General features: G+C 40.7%; 1 protein-coding gene across 5 annotated transcripts in view; it reads right to left on the bottom strand.

Moving 5' to 3' along the window:
* Positions 1–14,465, bottom strand: part of ARHGAP26 (Rho GTPase activating protein 26) — a 427,015-nt gene that overhangs the window by 160,623 nt on the left and 251,927 nt on the right. For all 5 annotated transcript variants that reach the window (XM_043589835.1, XM_043589845.1, XM_043589853.1 and 2 more), the window contains exon 14: positions 11,122–11,196. In XM_043589835.1, coding sequence (XP_043445770.1) covers positions 11,122–11,196 — 75 coding nt within the window. The remainder of the gene's footprint in view (positions 1–11,121; positions 11,197–14,465) is intronic.

The raw sequence follows: 14,465 nt of genomic DNA, 5'->3' as shown, positions 1-14,465 counted from the left end.
GGTTAGTCTTCCTGGGAAGCCCATAGGAAAATAAAAATAAGAGGCAGAGGCTGGGGAGTATGAATGATTTCACAAACCAATAGGGCCCCACCTTACTACTGTAGACGTGGTCGGAAGTGATGTCTTTCAGGAAACTGAAGACAGAATCCAGCTTCCTCATACGCAAGACTAGTTAGTGATTTGCCTCCTAACGCTCGCTCCTGTTTCCTTTTGCACAGTGCCTCATGTTCCATCACGCTGTTATTCTTCTCTGGTTCCTACTGCACGTGCCTGGGGGAAGGCTCCAGCTTCCAGGGAGCTTCAGGATAAGATTTAGACAGACCAATCAAATCCCAGCATCTCTCTGGCCTCATGGCTGGTTCAGGGATTAGCCCAATACCTAAGCCAGCTGCATCAGAATGAACTTCAGGACCTTTCTGGAAGACAAGGGGAAGCCTGTCTGCTATTCCCTGTTGGTCTTCTACCTGCAAGGTTATCCAACTGTGCTAGGTGTCACCATCTAGATCCTCAGAGTCAAGTCTGACAGACGAAGCCAGAGACGAGAGAAGCAGAGACAGGTGGTCTGGATGATATGGGTGGAGTCTGTATATATCGCCATACTTTTTTAGTCATATGAGCCAATAAATTCCCTTTTTCCTTAAGCCAGGGAAGGTCAGGTTTTTGTTTTTTTGTTTGTTTGTTTTTTTGAATAATCCAAAGAGACCTAAATGATACAGCAGGTGAGCAGAGACAGCCAGTGGACTCTTTTTAGACAGTCTCAAAGGAAAAAGAGATTTCTCCTACAGAGTCAACAGCCATTCAGCTGGAAGGAGGAATGAGTCACAGGGGGGCACAATGGATTTTCCATTTACTGGGAAAGAACCCACTTTCATTCTAGTAGGAAGAGGCCAAATAATCATGAGTAGATTAAGGATTTAGGCTCTAATCCCCAGGAAAGGGCACAAATCCAGCCAGTACTGACTGCTCTCAGTATGTTCCCCTGATACATATTAGATGAGATAGAAAAGACCCCAGCTTATCAACACTTTGGCCCTTAAAGGCAGCACACGCCTTTGCAGGTGACCCTGGGCATTAACGAAGTCTGTCTTGCCACACGGAACAAACACCGAACAACCTAGAGAGCGCAATTTTATTTCTAGTGTCAGAGAACGGTCAACTCCAGAGTTCTATCACAGCAAATTTCTGAAAAGTGAACCCCAATGTCCAAAACGTCTGCCGCTTTAATTCTTTTCTTGCTTTGTCATCTCTTACTCCCTTAATGGTTTCTTCCTGTGGAAGAGTATGTACCAAAAAACTCTGCTTAGCCTGACCTTTTTCCCATCCCCATCCCTGAGCCACATGGAGGGCTGCCATAGCGCACAGCTCCTGGATGCGAGACAACTGTTACTGTACATTATTCGCAGGAACAAACCAACTTCTACCCAAGGAGAGAGCACGACACTAAACGAGCAGCAGCTGGCAGGTCTGGGAGTTATGAACTGTTCCATGGGACCACATTTAGCAAACTAATGATTAGCTTCCACTTATTCGGGCTCTGTAACCATAGGAATATTGTGTAACATTACAGAGAGGAGAGTCAAATTACAGCCCGGCTAAAGGGCTTTTTATAGCACCGAAGAGGGAAGGCTCATAACTTGAGGACGTCCATTTTAATTTAATATCCAAACTAAATTGAAGACAGCCTCCCAAACCACCTCGTTTTCAGAAAGTGCTGCCAATTTCCACACCTCCCTTACCGATGCTCCCCCTTCACCTAGCAGAGCTTCCTGGTGGCATCCGAATATGAGCCAAGGACGTAATTACACTTTTCTTCTGAACTCAGTACATGTCTCTCCACCATGCGACCTCACCACTGCAATGCATGGTAAACGGACCTAAGCTAGAGGAGGAGACCAAGGTACAGAAAGGCAGCCTCTGGGGAAAGTGAAACATGAGTATTTCTTCCTGAACCTACTACCACGTGAATTGAGAAAAATAGGAGACAGACTGGAAGCAGTGGTTACAAGCAGAAATCGTCTCAGAAATGTCATCCTGATCAGCTCCAATATCTCTAACAGTGTATGCACACACAAGCGCACGTATAAATACCTACAGCTTTTTAAAAACAAACATAAGTACACTGTACATGTCACTTTGTACACTATGTTCATTTAACAGAATCTTAAGAAATTGTTGCTTATTGGCACATAAATTTATCTACCTCACAGTCTGTCCCTGCACCACAGCTGATATCCTCTGTGAGGCAAATGAGGCTGTTCCCTGGGTTTTGCTATGAGAAACAGCGATATCAACTACTGTTTCCTTGTACCTGTCTTACATTTAGGAAAAAAAATCCTACAAGTGAAATTTCCAGTTCAAGAAGTACACATATTTTTAAATGTGAAAGATCTTCCTCAACTACCCTCAGAGGCTGTCCCATGAGATTTCAGAGTGACTCCTTCCCCAAATCATTGACAACAACATCCAAAACTTTGATGTTAGCCAAACTGAGAGGTGGGGACAAAAAGGTCATGTTTTTAATTTGCCTTTTTTAATGAGGAAGAAGGTTAAGAACCTTCTATGTGTGTTTTTGAAATTTACGGAGTATACGCACCCTTTTTGAGCACCCACTTCCATTTGTGACAAACGTATGCAGTCATGTAACAACCACAATCAAGATAAAAGTCATTTCCATCACCCACAAAATACCCGCGTGCCCTTGTAAATCAACCCCCTCCCTCCACCTCCAGCCCTGGCAACCACTTTCACCAAGCCTAATACTTTTGAAATCTATCTGAGCTGTTATATGTACCAGTGGTTCAATCCTTTCATCATTGAGTAGCATTCAGTTTACAGATACGCCACAATTTGTTCATCCATTCATTGGGTGATGGACATTAGGTATGTTTCCAAGTTTTTACTGTTAGGAACAAAGCTGGTATAAATATTTACACACAGGTCTTTCTATGGACTGTAATTTCATCTTCTGGGTCAATACCTAGTAGTGAAACTGGGCAAAAAATGGTAGGAGTAGGTCATATAGTAAGTACGTTTCACTTCAACGGAAATCGCTAAATTGTTCTCCAAAACAGGTGGGTCATTTTGCTTTCCTACAGCAACCTCTTCATAAGCATGTGATATGGTCAGGTGTCTAATTTTGAAATTTTAGCTATTCTAGTAGGCATGAAAGGATAATTTATGTTTTAGATTTCCTTTTCTTTAAGAACTAATCATGGTGCTCATCTTTTTTTTTGCACTTTTTGGTCATTTGTAAATTTTCTCTGGTAAAGTGTTCAAATCTTTTACCCATTTTTAAAACTGAGTTGGTTGTGTTCTTATTACTCAATTACTTGAGTTATTTTTAATATGTTCTGGATACAAGTCATTTACCAGATACACATCTTGCAAAACTTTTCTCATCTGTAGCTTGCCATTTCTTTTTCTTAATATCTTTTAAAGAGCTTAAGTTTTTTATTTGGCTCTAGTTTATACGTTTTTTCTTTTATGTTTCCAGTTTTTGTATTCTATTTATGAAATCTTTTCTAAACCAAGGTCACCAAAATTTTCTGTTTTCTTCTACAAGTTTTGTAGTTTTAGCTCTTCGAGTTAGGAATATGATCCATTTTGAGTTAATTTTTATATATAGTCTAAGACAAAGATTTCATTTATTTTTCTCCCATATGGATTTTCTCCCACCAGTACCATTTGCTCAAATGACTATCCTTTCCCCACTGAATTATCTTGATGCCTTTATCAAACATCAACTGAGCGGGGTGCCTGGGTGGCTCAGCTGGTTTAAGCATCTGACTTCAGCTCAGGTCATGATCTCACACAGTCCTCGAGTTCAAGCCCTCCATCAGGCTCTGTGTTGACAGCTCAGAACCTGGAGCATGCTTTAGATTCTGTGTGCCCCCCTCTCTCTGCCCTCCCCCCCAAATAAAAAACATTAAAAAAATTAAGCTTCCTTTAATTAAAAACAATAACAAAAAAGATCAATTGACCCTATATGTGTGGGTCCTATTTCTAGATGCTCTTGTCTGTTCCATTGATTTTTCTGTCATTCCTTAGGAAATACCACGTGATCTTACTCTGCTTGTACAAATGTTAGTTGTATTTTCTTCACTGTCTTTAAAATCTTCTCGAGCCTCTCACATTCTTCATCTCCACAACATCTTTAAGGAAATTTATAAACATATACTATCCACTATGTAAATTAGACTTCATTTATCCTATAGGTAATTCTTTCAAGACTAGATTTAATATGTACCAACGTGATAAGTAAATTTGTATTTTCTGATTATATAAGTCATACATCTTAATAACTTTCATATTTTTTGTATGTTTTTATATCTAGCGCCTAAGAATCCAGAGTATCCAGGGGTGCCCAGGTGGCTCAGTTGATTAAGCGCCCGACTTCGGCTCAGGTCATGATCTCACGGTTCTTGACTTCAGGCCCTGAGTCTGGCTCTCTTGCTGACAGCTCAGAGCCTGGAGCCTGCTTCAGATTCTGTGTCTCCCTGTCTCTCTGCCCCTGCCCAGCTCACACTCTGTCTTGCTTCTCTCAAAAATAAATACACATTAAAAAAAAAAATTAAAAAAAAAAAAAAAAAGAATCCAGAGTATCCACACCCACTGCTATACTAAGATTCAAAAGCTCTTACTGTGATAGATCCCTGTCTTTTGAGAACCTGCCTGCAGCATTCCAATAAGCACAAGTGATGGTGGGATGGGCAGAGAGGAAGGTGGGCTTGCATCTGGGCTCTCTGTTACCCAAGAACTCAGGATTGTGGTTAATAGCAATCAATCCTTCATCCTAACAGTCTACAATGTCCCAGTCCTGCATCATCTGTCTTGTTCTCCTTTACTGATGGGTAAAACTGGAATGCATTGCATGGCTCTGCTGCTTCCGTGAGTCTACAGTCTTCAAAGTCTGGGGCTGTTTCCAATCATTAGTAGGCAAGCCTTCAGATCTCAGAAGTTGTCATGAAGAATGACATAAAGAATCCTATTTAGGATTTCTTCTGAAAGAAGTCTTTTCTTGTTTTATTTATGCTACTCTGTACAAGGACGTGGAAAATGAAGGGCACAGAAAAAAGAATGTCTGTCTAGACATTCAAGATCTCAGAGGAGTAAGAAAGGACAGCTCATGGTGGGGATCAGAAATCTGTGGGTGACGCATGCTATTGTAATTTGGTGCTTTAAACCTTTGCAGTTTAACACCTTCCAGGTGTTCTCTGTAGCACTAACCTTGCTTTAGACATTAGTTAAAAAGGAAAAAATTACAGAATGAAGAAAAAAAAAACCCCACATCAACACAGAATTTCAATTCCTTCACCACCATGGTGAAATACTAATCAAGATGCACAAAAAAAGGGAAATGAAGTTTCAACAGCACAATGAGGTTCACAGTCAACATTCTGCCTGTCACCAGAGGAATATCCACTAGGCAGAACTCAGTGAAGTCCTGAGGAAAATCGACTTGCAGGAACGACATGATAGGCAATGGCCCTCCACACAGATATGGGGTACAACTTTGAGAATTTTTGCTGACATATAAAGAATCAGGAGAAAAACAGACTTCAGAAAGATTAAAAATAATTAAGATAAGCTTTTTCTTTAAAGATTGATAATTGCAGGATAATGAACAAAAAAAAACAATTTATTTTCCTTTGGAAAAATATGTGTAAAAACTCCTTCATCAGACCCCAAAATGTATAAAGGACTGACTATATGGTGATACGTAAAAGTAGTAGAGGGGGGAAGAATTTTCTCATTATACGATTATTGGTCAATCAGGTAAGTATTTGAGAAAATGGAGAGTTTCCATTTTACATAAATATATTCTTGATGGGTTTAAAGAAAACAAAAAAGTTTTGTAATCCTAGAATGGAGATCTTTTAAGGCAAAATTCATCTAGAAAAAGGACTAATTTCATAAAAGACTGGACTTTATTAAAAATTTAAAATATTCCTAAAAAGAAAACCACAAGTGCCATGAATAAAGTTCAAGATAAATGACAATCTGGGAAAAAAATACTGGTGACATAGCCTCCATATCTAGAAAGTTCTTACCATCACAAGATGGATGCACCAATAGAAAAGCAGGCTAAGAACACCAAACAGGCAATTCAATAGAAAAGAAATATAAATCTGCAGGAAACACAGGGGAAGGCCCAACTTCACCCAGAATTACAGAAATGCCAAGTTAAATAAAAAAGAGATACATTAAAATTGTATTTATAATTTACATTCAAAAAAAGTAATACGAGTATGGCAAGGACGTGAGGTACGTGGAGGTGCGGTCTGCCGTCTGCTGAGAGCAAATTCGGGAATATCAGTTAAGGGCCTTGAAAACATGTACCTACCCTGACCCAGCAGTTCAACATCTTTAAATCCTAGGGAAATCATTCAACATGCATATGTAAGTTAAAAATAAAAACAGCCAACATTTATTTACTAACATGCAGAGGCTCTCACCTCAGCAACCCATATGCATCTTTCGTGTAATCCTCACGTTATTGCAGAGGCAGGAGTTATCATTATAGATGATGAGAAACAACAGTCGACAGGTTTAAATAATTTATGTAAAGTCAAATGAATAAGTAGTCCAACTGCAACTTGTCTAACTCTGAGATACATGCTCTTAACCTCTGCATCCTCAATGGGGATGTTGACCTGAGTTTCTAGAATGATGAAAAATTGCAGTCAGCCTTTGTATCCAAGAATAGGAGGCTGATTAAAAAGTTGCATCTAGGGGCACCTGGGTGGCTCAGTCGGTTGAGTGTCCGACTTTGGTTCAGGTCACGATCTCACAGTTCATGAGTTCGAGCCCCGCATTGGGCTCTGTGCTGAGAGTTCAGAACCTGGAGCCTGCTTTGGATTCTGTGTCTCCCTCTCTCTCTGTTCCTCCCCTGCTCACATGATGTCTCTTCTCTCTCTCTCTCTCTCTCAAAAATAAAGATTTAAAAAAAAAAAGGTGCATCTAGAGGTACCTGGGTGGTTCAGTTGGTTAAGCGTCCAACTCTTGGTTTTGGCTCAGGTCATGATCTCACAGTTCGTAGGTTCCAGCCCTGCTTTGGGCTCTGTGATGACATTGTGGGACCTGCTTGGGATTTTCTTTCTCTTTCTCTCTATCCCTCCCCTGTCGTCACTCACTCTCTCCATCTCTCTCAAAATAAATCAACACACTTAAAAAAAAAGTTGGATCTACACAATACATGCTACCCCCACCCCCTCAGAAATCATACTCTAGAAGAACTTGAATAACATCGGAAAAGAGACTGTAGTGTTACATGGAAAAAGCCTATTAAAAAGCAATATACATGCACAGTGTGATTCCAACTTTATCAACATTTTGTATTATAGAATATACTTTAAAGGTATGATAAAATGGTCAATGAAGTTCTGATCTGCAAGATTTTTATTTTCTTCGTTCTACTTTTTGTATCTCTCCAAATTTGCTATAATCACCACTCAATTTTTAATGAGAAAAAATTTTTTAAAATTAATACAGAAACATACAGGAAGAGAAACTAGACATGTGATCAACAAGCACAGAGCTGATTTGTATTTAAAAATGTTGAGCTAAAATTTGGAAAAATTTGTCTTAACGTTCAGGGGAGAGGGGAAAACAACAGTTCACACATGGAAGAGACTATTTCTAGGACCTGTGAGTATCCCTTAGACCTTTTCACTCTTCACAGGCTAAGGACCCCTACTGCTGGAAGAACGTGATCAAGAGTAGCTCCGGTGGGACACTAGCACCGGGCTATACCACACGTACTACAAGAAATTCCAACAAGCTCTCTTAAGGAATCCTCATCAAGAGAAATAAAAAGTTCTCAAAGCACTGGCTCTTAAGATCCCTCTTCCAACCTCAAGCCCCTCAGTGTACCAGGAGTACATAAACTCAAAGTGATCCAAACAATTCTGTTTTTCCTTATTTCTAATCCATGCTTTCAATAATAAAAACTCACTGCTGCACTTGTGAGAGACCTTAAAAATACTCCATATCTTACACATTGCCTGGCATCCAATCAATACCGAGGAAAGCAGTAGTAAAATGAGTGGTTTGCACTCTGCCCTGCCATCTCACGGAGAGGTTTTGCAGTGTAGGAGCCTTATTTATTTCACACTCTTGGTTAATCCAGCTTAGTACCCGTACCAAGAATGGATGACGAGGATAGCATGTTCACAAAACGGAAGGCAGACAGGGCTCTGCCTTTAGGTCTGGAGTCTCCCTGGTCTAAAAGGTGGTTCCTCACTTCCAAGATCCAAACTGGTCACCTTCACTGGTACTGAGAACCACTGACACCATTCTCCGCTTGTGATGAGATCGTGTATTAGGGTCATGTCTCAGCTCTGGTTGAGCCTCAGTTTGAATTCTACTCTATGTCTAATGTGCTCCTGGCAGGGGCAGCTGGCCTTGTGACTTTCAGCTGCTGGTTATTATTTTTTCATGACATTTCTCAGATGCTCATGATTATTTTGTCTGTCCCTAGGAAAAGTGAGGAAGAGAACAGGACAAATATCTTGTTTGAGAGTCACTAAGAGAAGTGAGAAAAACAAGATCCTTTCATACCTCTCTTTGCTTAGCACAAGCGAGCTAAAGTGGTTCTTTTTTCTAACAAACCCATCTAAAATGTCATATTTCTTCTCACTAGTGTCACCTTACATAATAATCTGTCATCTATGAAATCTCTCTGCCCCATATCCAGTTAGTTACAAAGTCCTGCTGATTCTCTCTTCATTTGAGCCTTTTTTTCCTAACTTGAGAGCAGCTACTTGGTTCACCCCTGATAGACTTTGTGAGGCTTAATTATTTCCACTGTTTTCTTCCTCCATGCTTTTCCATGGTCAAATATATGCTCCCCATTGCAGCCAGCAGTCCCCTCTTAAAACTACAATCTGATCTTGTTAAACCTGTAATGGACACACTTTTATTGTTATCTACCCAGCAGCCATTATTTCAGGAAAGCACTCCTGCATCAATCTATTAACTATCCTGCTTGGTCCATGGGCTTCTACTGTCTAAACCCCTCCCTACTCCACCTCTGGGCCACACTCCCCCAACATCACCAGAGAGAGGCACAGGATCCAGGCCATCTGGATCCATCTGCTGTAAGTCATGTGACTGCCCTGAAATTGAGAAATGAATCATGCCCCATGCTGACCAACCAAAGTCCTCAATGAACTGTCAAGAAAGATACTCTCTCTCAGTGATATAAGATTCAAAAACTGCTGAGACTGGACTACGTGGGACATTCCCACAGACAACATAGCTGATACCAAGACAAGCAGAGATCAGAGATAACGAGAAGCCAGAATAAAGGAATGGAAAAGGCCAACAAAGGTAAAGATGTCACTGGAGCTACCAGATTCTGCTATGCTTCTGCGATCTTGGACTTAGCAACTGTCAAATGATCAATCAGTAATTAAATTTACGGGCAGTCAACCCAGAGAAACAAATTTATATTCACATTTAAGACCTGTGCACAACTGTTTACAGTAGCTTTATTCCTAACTTCTCCACACTGGAAACAACTCAGATGTCCCTCAATAGGTGCATGGTTAAACAAACTGGGTACATTTCTACAGTGGAATACTACTCAGCAATAAAAAAACAACCAAGTATTGATCCAATAACTTGAAATTATCTCAAGGGTATTATGCTGAATAATAATAAAAAAAAAGCCAATCCCCAAAGATTACATATGAATCCACTGAGATAATCGTGAAATAACAAAATTAAAGAAATGAAAAATAGATTCTCAGGTGCTAGGGGCTAGGGAAAGCAGTGAGGTGCGACAGGTGAGGCAGATGGGTGTGGCCATAAAAGGACATCACAAGGGATCCTTGAGGTAAGGACACTGTTCCACATCTTGACTATATAATATCCTGGTTGTGATCTCCTACTAGAGGGTAACAAGACGTTACTACTAGGGGACAGTGGTTAAAGGTACACATCTCTCTACTGCATACAAATGTAAAATTATCTCAAAATAAAAAGTTTAGTTTATTAAAAAACTATCCCCACTGCAAATATGAACCAAGAATCAGATTCTCAGTGGCAGGGCACCTCACCAATAATCATAATTTCAAATAGAAGATCTCACTGTACCTAGCAACACAACAGCGTTCTGCCAACAAGAGGCAAGGAGCTCTCTAGAAAAAGAGATAGAGAAGAGTCATTCTAGTCAACATGAGAGAGGAGATTTCCTTACATATGAAAACTGTTTTCAGAAACTGGAAAAAACAAAATAAAACAAAACAAAACAAAACAAAAAAACAAGACAGACAAATACTGGCAAGAGAAGGGTCCCTGCCCAGACACTGAGCAGGGACCCTAAGTGATAGTCTGTCTCTGCAAGTGCATGGCTGGGCTTCCATGGGGATGAGTAATAGCCACTGATCTGTGAAATCTGATCCGTTTGCCATTTAAATCCATGTGACTCACTGAAGCTGGCTGCATTCACATCTAAAAATAAAGGAAATCTGCAGCCTAAGCAAATTGGCTCATGGGCTCATGGGGTTTTGATTCAAACACTACACATTTGAAGATAGTGGTTTTGTATTTTATACCAGCCAGCTGTAAGGGAGTTTTCGCTGTTCAAATGACAAGAGTCTACGTTGAAATCTAGATGCAAAGATGATCCAGGAATTATCTCCTTATATACATGTTATGTGGCAGTCACGTGACACCTTCTTGGCAACAGGCAACATGAGATCTGAGGTCCTCTGCAGGCTAGAAGGATGCCCTTCCTTGGGCATTGGGTGTGCCCCACTAAATGCCTGCCTCCAAAAAGGACAGGGGGAGTCATGAGCTATTAAAGACACAGTAGGGTGTGGTGGTCACATGAGTGACTGAGCACCACTTGGACTGGCAGTGGCTGAGTCTATAAACAGAGGGTGTGGTGCCTTGGACCTGCCATTTTTTTGTTCTGTCCAGTCCCACTAAGTACCTCTTCCAGTAATGCCGACATCCCTAACAACTGGTGAGTGGGGCAGCTGATTTCTGGGCATTCCCTCCCGGACACCCAATTCCTTCCCAAGAGGCTGTTCATACCTACACAACTAGTGACTTTTCAAAGGTGCCCCCTCGACCTCACTGGGACCTGCCTCGCACAGCCACTGTTGCACTCACCCATCAGGACACTCAGTAGCTTCTGGACTCTGGAATTGACCCCCACGATTCGGTAGAGCCCTTGCTCATTGATCCCTGAGGAAATAAACAGTGATGATTTAATTAGAGGCACGTCAGAACACAAGTCAAGCCAACCCAGCCAGATGCACTTTTTTTCATTTTCTCAGTCCTTCTAAAAGCCGCTCTAATTAAAGTCCCCTGTCCCTCAGCTCTGTTCTTAGCGAAGGAGTGGGATTTGGTGCAGCTGTCTAGGATTTCATGGGTGTGCCGCACACTTCAGCCCTTGTGTTAGTTCAGTTCAGTCAACAGAGGGCAAAGAGACCTTCCTCTTCTCTTGCCAAACACAGCATCTGAAGAGTTTTGAAAGATGCAAAATATATACTTTTAAAGGTTACACTTAGCTGGTTTTTCAATTTAAAAAGCCAAAACTGACATGACAGAAATTTTACACTGTAGAAAAGAATAAAAGCTTTACAATCTATTCTCAAATACAGAATAAAAATACAGAAGTGTGGGTGCATCTTTAACTTTGGACAATGTTCACCAGGACTGAGAAATTAGAAAATCAGATCATTTGCCATGTAAACATCATTTGTGAACAAAAAGGTGAATCACCTTCATTCAACCCAAGTAAATGTGCAACTCAACTAGTAGGGGATTACCTCCAAACACCTAAAGAACCAAAAACTAGCCCATCTGAGTGCTTTGTTCATTTATGTGCAAGGATTAGATCACTACTGTACCATTTACAAAAGGGGACCATTTAAACCAAGTGACTGGAAATTATTTTTCTGTTACCCCTAGGCCCATCATACCTGACACCTTCAACCTAACTGGTCTCCTGCTTCCCATCTTATTCTCCTGCGGTCCATTTTCCAACCAGTAGCCAAAATGGACTTCTTAAAGTATGCACCAGTTCAAACCCTCTCTTTCCTTAAGATCTTCCAATGGCCTCCCACTGCATTTAGACCACAAGCAAAACTTACTGCGGCCCACAAGGCCCTGCAGGATTAAGCTGAGGCCCACCTTTGCATCATCAACCATCTTTACTCTGCTGCAGCCACACTGGCCTTCCTCTTTCTCCAACGCATCAAGCCTGTGCCCCCATATCACAGCCTCTGCTCAGCGGCTTCCTGTGAAACATGCTTCTCCCAGATCTCATCATTCAGGTATCCGCTGAACTGCAACCTGTTCAACCTAAGGCATCCCATGACCAACATTAAGCCCAGTCCCCTCCCATTCTTTCTTTGTAGCAAGTAATAATATCTGAAATCATCATTTTTATTTACTTTCTTGTTTGTCTTTCTCCCAACCACCACAATATAAACTCTATGTACAGTGATTCTGTCTTCTTCACCATTATCTCCCCAGTACCTAGATCTCTATATGATACATGACAGAATGAATAAAACACTGTGTCATACTCCCTCAGGGCCACTACTTTGGGAGGAAAGCAAAATTTCTTGGAAGAAATCTGGGAAAAGGTTGACTCTCCAATGTCTCTAACAAGGTCTATGTAGAATTAATGAAAAAAAAGAAGTGGTCTAGAATGACAGGATTTCATAGCTAAAAGGGGCCTACAAAAGCATGTACATCAGCCTGCACGGCTCAGGGACTAGCCTGGTCTAAAACTAAGGGATGGGCCTCAAGCTACTTAATGGCAGAACCATTATTCAGTAACGTGGCGGCTTAAAGGGCTTGTTCTTTCTCAAGGGTCTCTACTTCTTCTGTCCTTGACCTTTCCTAGAACTGGATACAGCACTGTCTCCTGCTGGACAATGATTAACAAACCCCACAAAGTGTGGGAGGTCTGTTCAACTCTGGTCACCACAAATAATGTGTGTACATACATGCATTCCAGTAGCAAAATAACCACTTCCTTCAAATATTTATCTTAAAATGGCATTTAACTCACATTGTCCTCTTTTCCTTTTTGTGTCAAATGAAAAATTTCTTACAAGTTAAAACACATCATTTTCATTTTAGAGGAGAAGAGGACAAAGAGGCAGAGGTGAGGACACCAAACCACTGGTGACCTTGTTCTTCCTCTGTAACTTCTTGTGCGTATTTTCTGGTTTTACATCATAAAAAGTTGACCCCCTGAGATACGGGCTTGCATTTATAATACAGGCTCTGCAAAGGGGTTTAAATGATTATGTTTCCCTATTGCTGGTTTGGCTGCTGAAAACTGAGACAAACACGTAGCCTACCTCGGGCAAGTGTATGAATTTCACAGTGGAGGGGAGGGGATTTTTGTTTTGACCTTAGTTTTGGCTCCATTTTATGCCTCTACCTTTATCAACCCTGTACCTCTTATTCCTCCTCATTCTTTTCTTCTAAAATGAAAATTAATATACCTACCGAAAAATTACCTTAGTAATAGATACTTTAAAATTTAGAAACTGCAGTTAAGGCACGTAGATAAATCAAGGGATGATAGTAAGAACAGCAGAGAGACCACTGACAAGTCAAGGATGCCTGTGCATATACGCAACTCCCCAGCCCCTGCCATCCCCAGAGTGGATTCATGCTGTACAGGCTGTTTTATAGCTTTCGTTTTTCATTTAATATATAACAATGAAAACCTTGCATGTCAATAAATATATTTCTACTGCAGTTACAGTGATTCACAGCTTTTTACCGCATGGATGTACTACTGTTGATTTAACCAATTTTTGAAACATTTGGCCAGCTTCTGATTTTTCCCGTTACCACCACAGTGTAAACGTCTTTATGGCTCAACCTGCCCATGTCCTTATTTCCTCCAGATCAATTCCCAGAAATCTCACCTACTGTTACTTTATTTTCTCTGACTGTATTTTACTTATCTTCACAAGCTGCCTTAACTCTTCATTAGAAGAGCAGAAATACGCATTTCATAGCAGAAATACGCATTTATAAAATCTCAGCATACATTAAAAGAACTACTTTGGAAAGAACACTTTCTGACTGGGTAGGAGGAGAGGTTCCTACAGTTAAGGTTTTTTTTTTTTTTTCCCCTCTCCTTCTACTCAGTGCCTCATAGACTTTATAAAGATACTTATATTTCTTAACTAGTCAGAGTTATAGATCCTGCTTGAAAAGATAAAACTTCTTTTAATCAAATAAAAAAGACTGGTGGGTTCTGAGGCTGTGGAATAGTAAGATTCACATCTTTGACAATGGTTCAAATCAAATTCACAGGAAAGATAGTCATCAGCTTTTCTCAGGGGTACAATAGACCAGAGCAGTCAAAGCTCCAAACTGCTGGAACTGAGAAATCGCCCTTGTGGCAACATCTGAGGCGGTGGTGGTGACCATTGGGATGAATCAGTTTCCCTAATGGCAAAGTTCTGTTCTGCTCC

The sequence above is a fragment of the Prionailurus bengalensis genome, chromosome A1 (assembly GCF_016509475.1).
Source record: "Prionailurus bengalensis isolate Pbe53 chromosome A1, Fcat_Pben_1.1_paternal_pri, whole genome shotgun sequence".
In the NCBI taxonomy this organism is placed as follows: Eukaryota; Metazoa; Chordata; class Mammalia; order Carnivora; family Felidae; genus Prionailurus; species Prionailurus bengalensis.
This window is presented reverse-complemented; position numbering and strand designations above follow the sequence as displayed.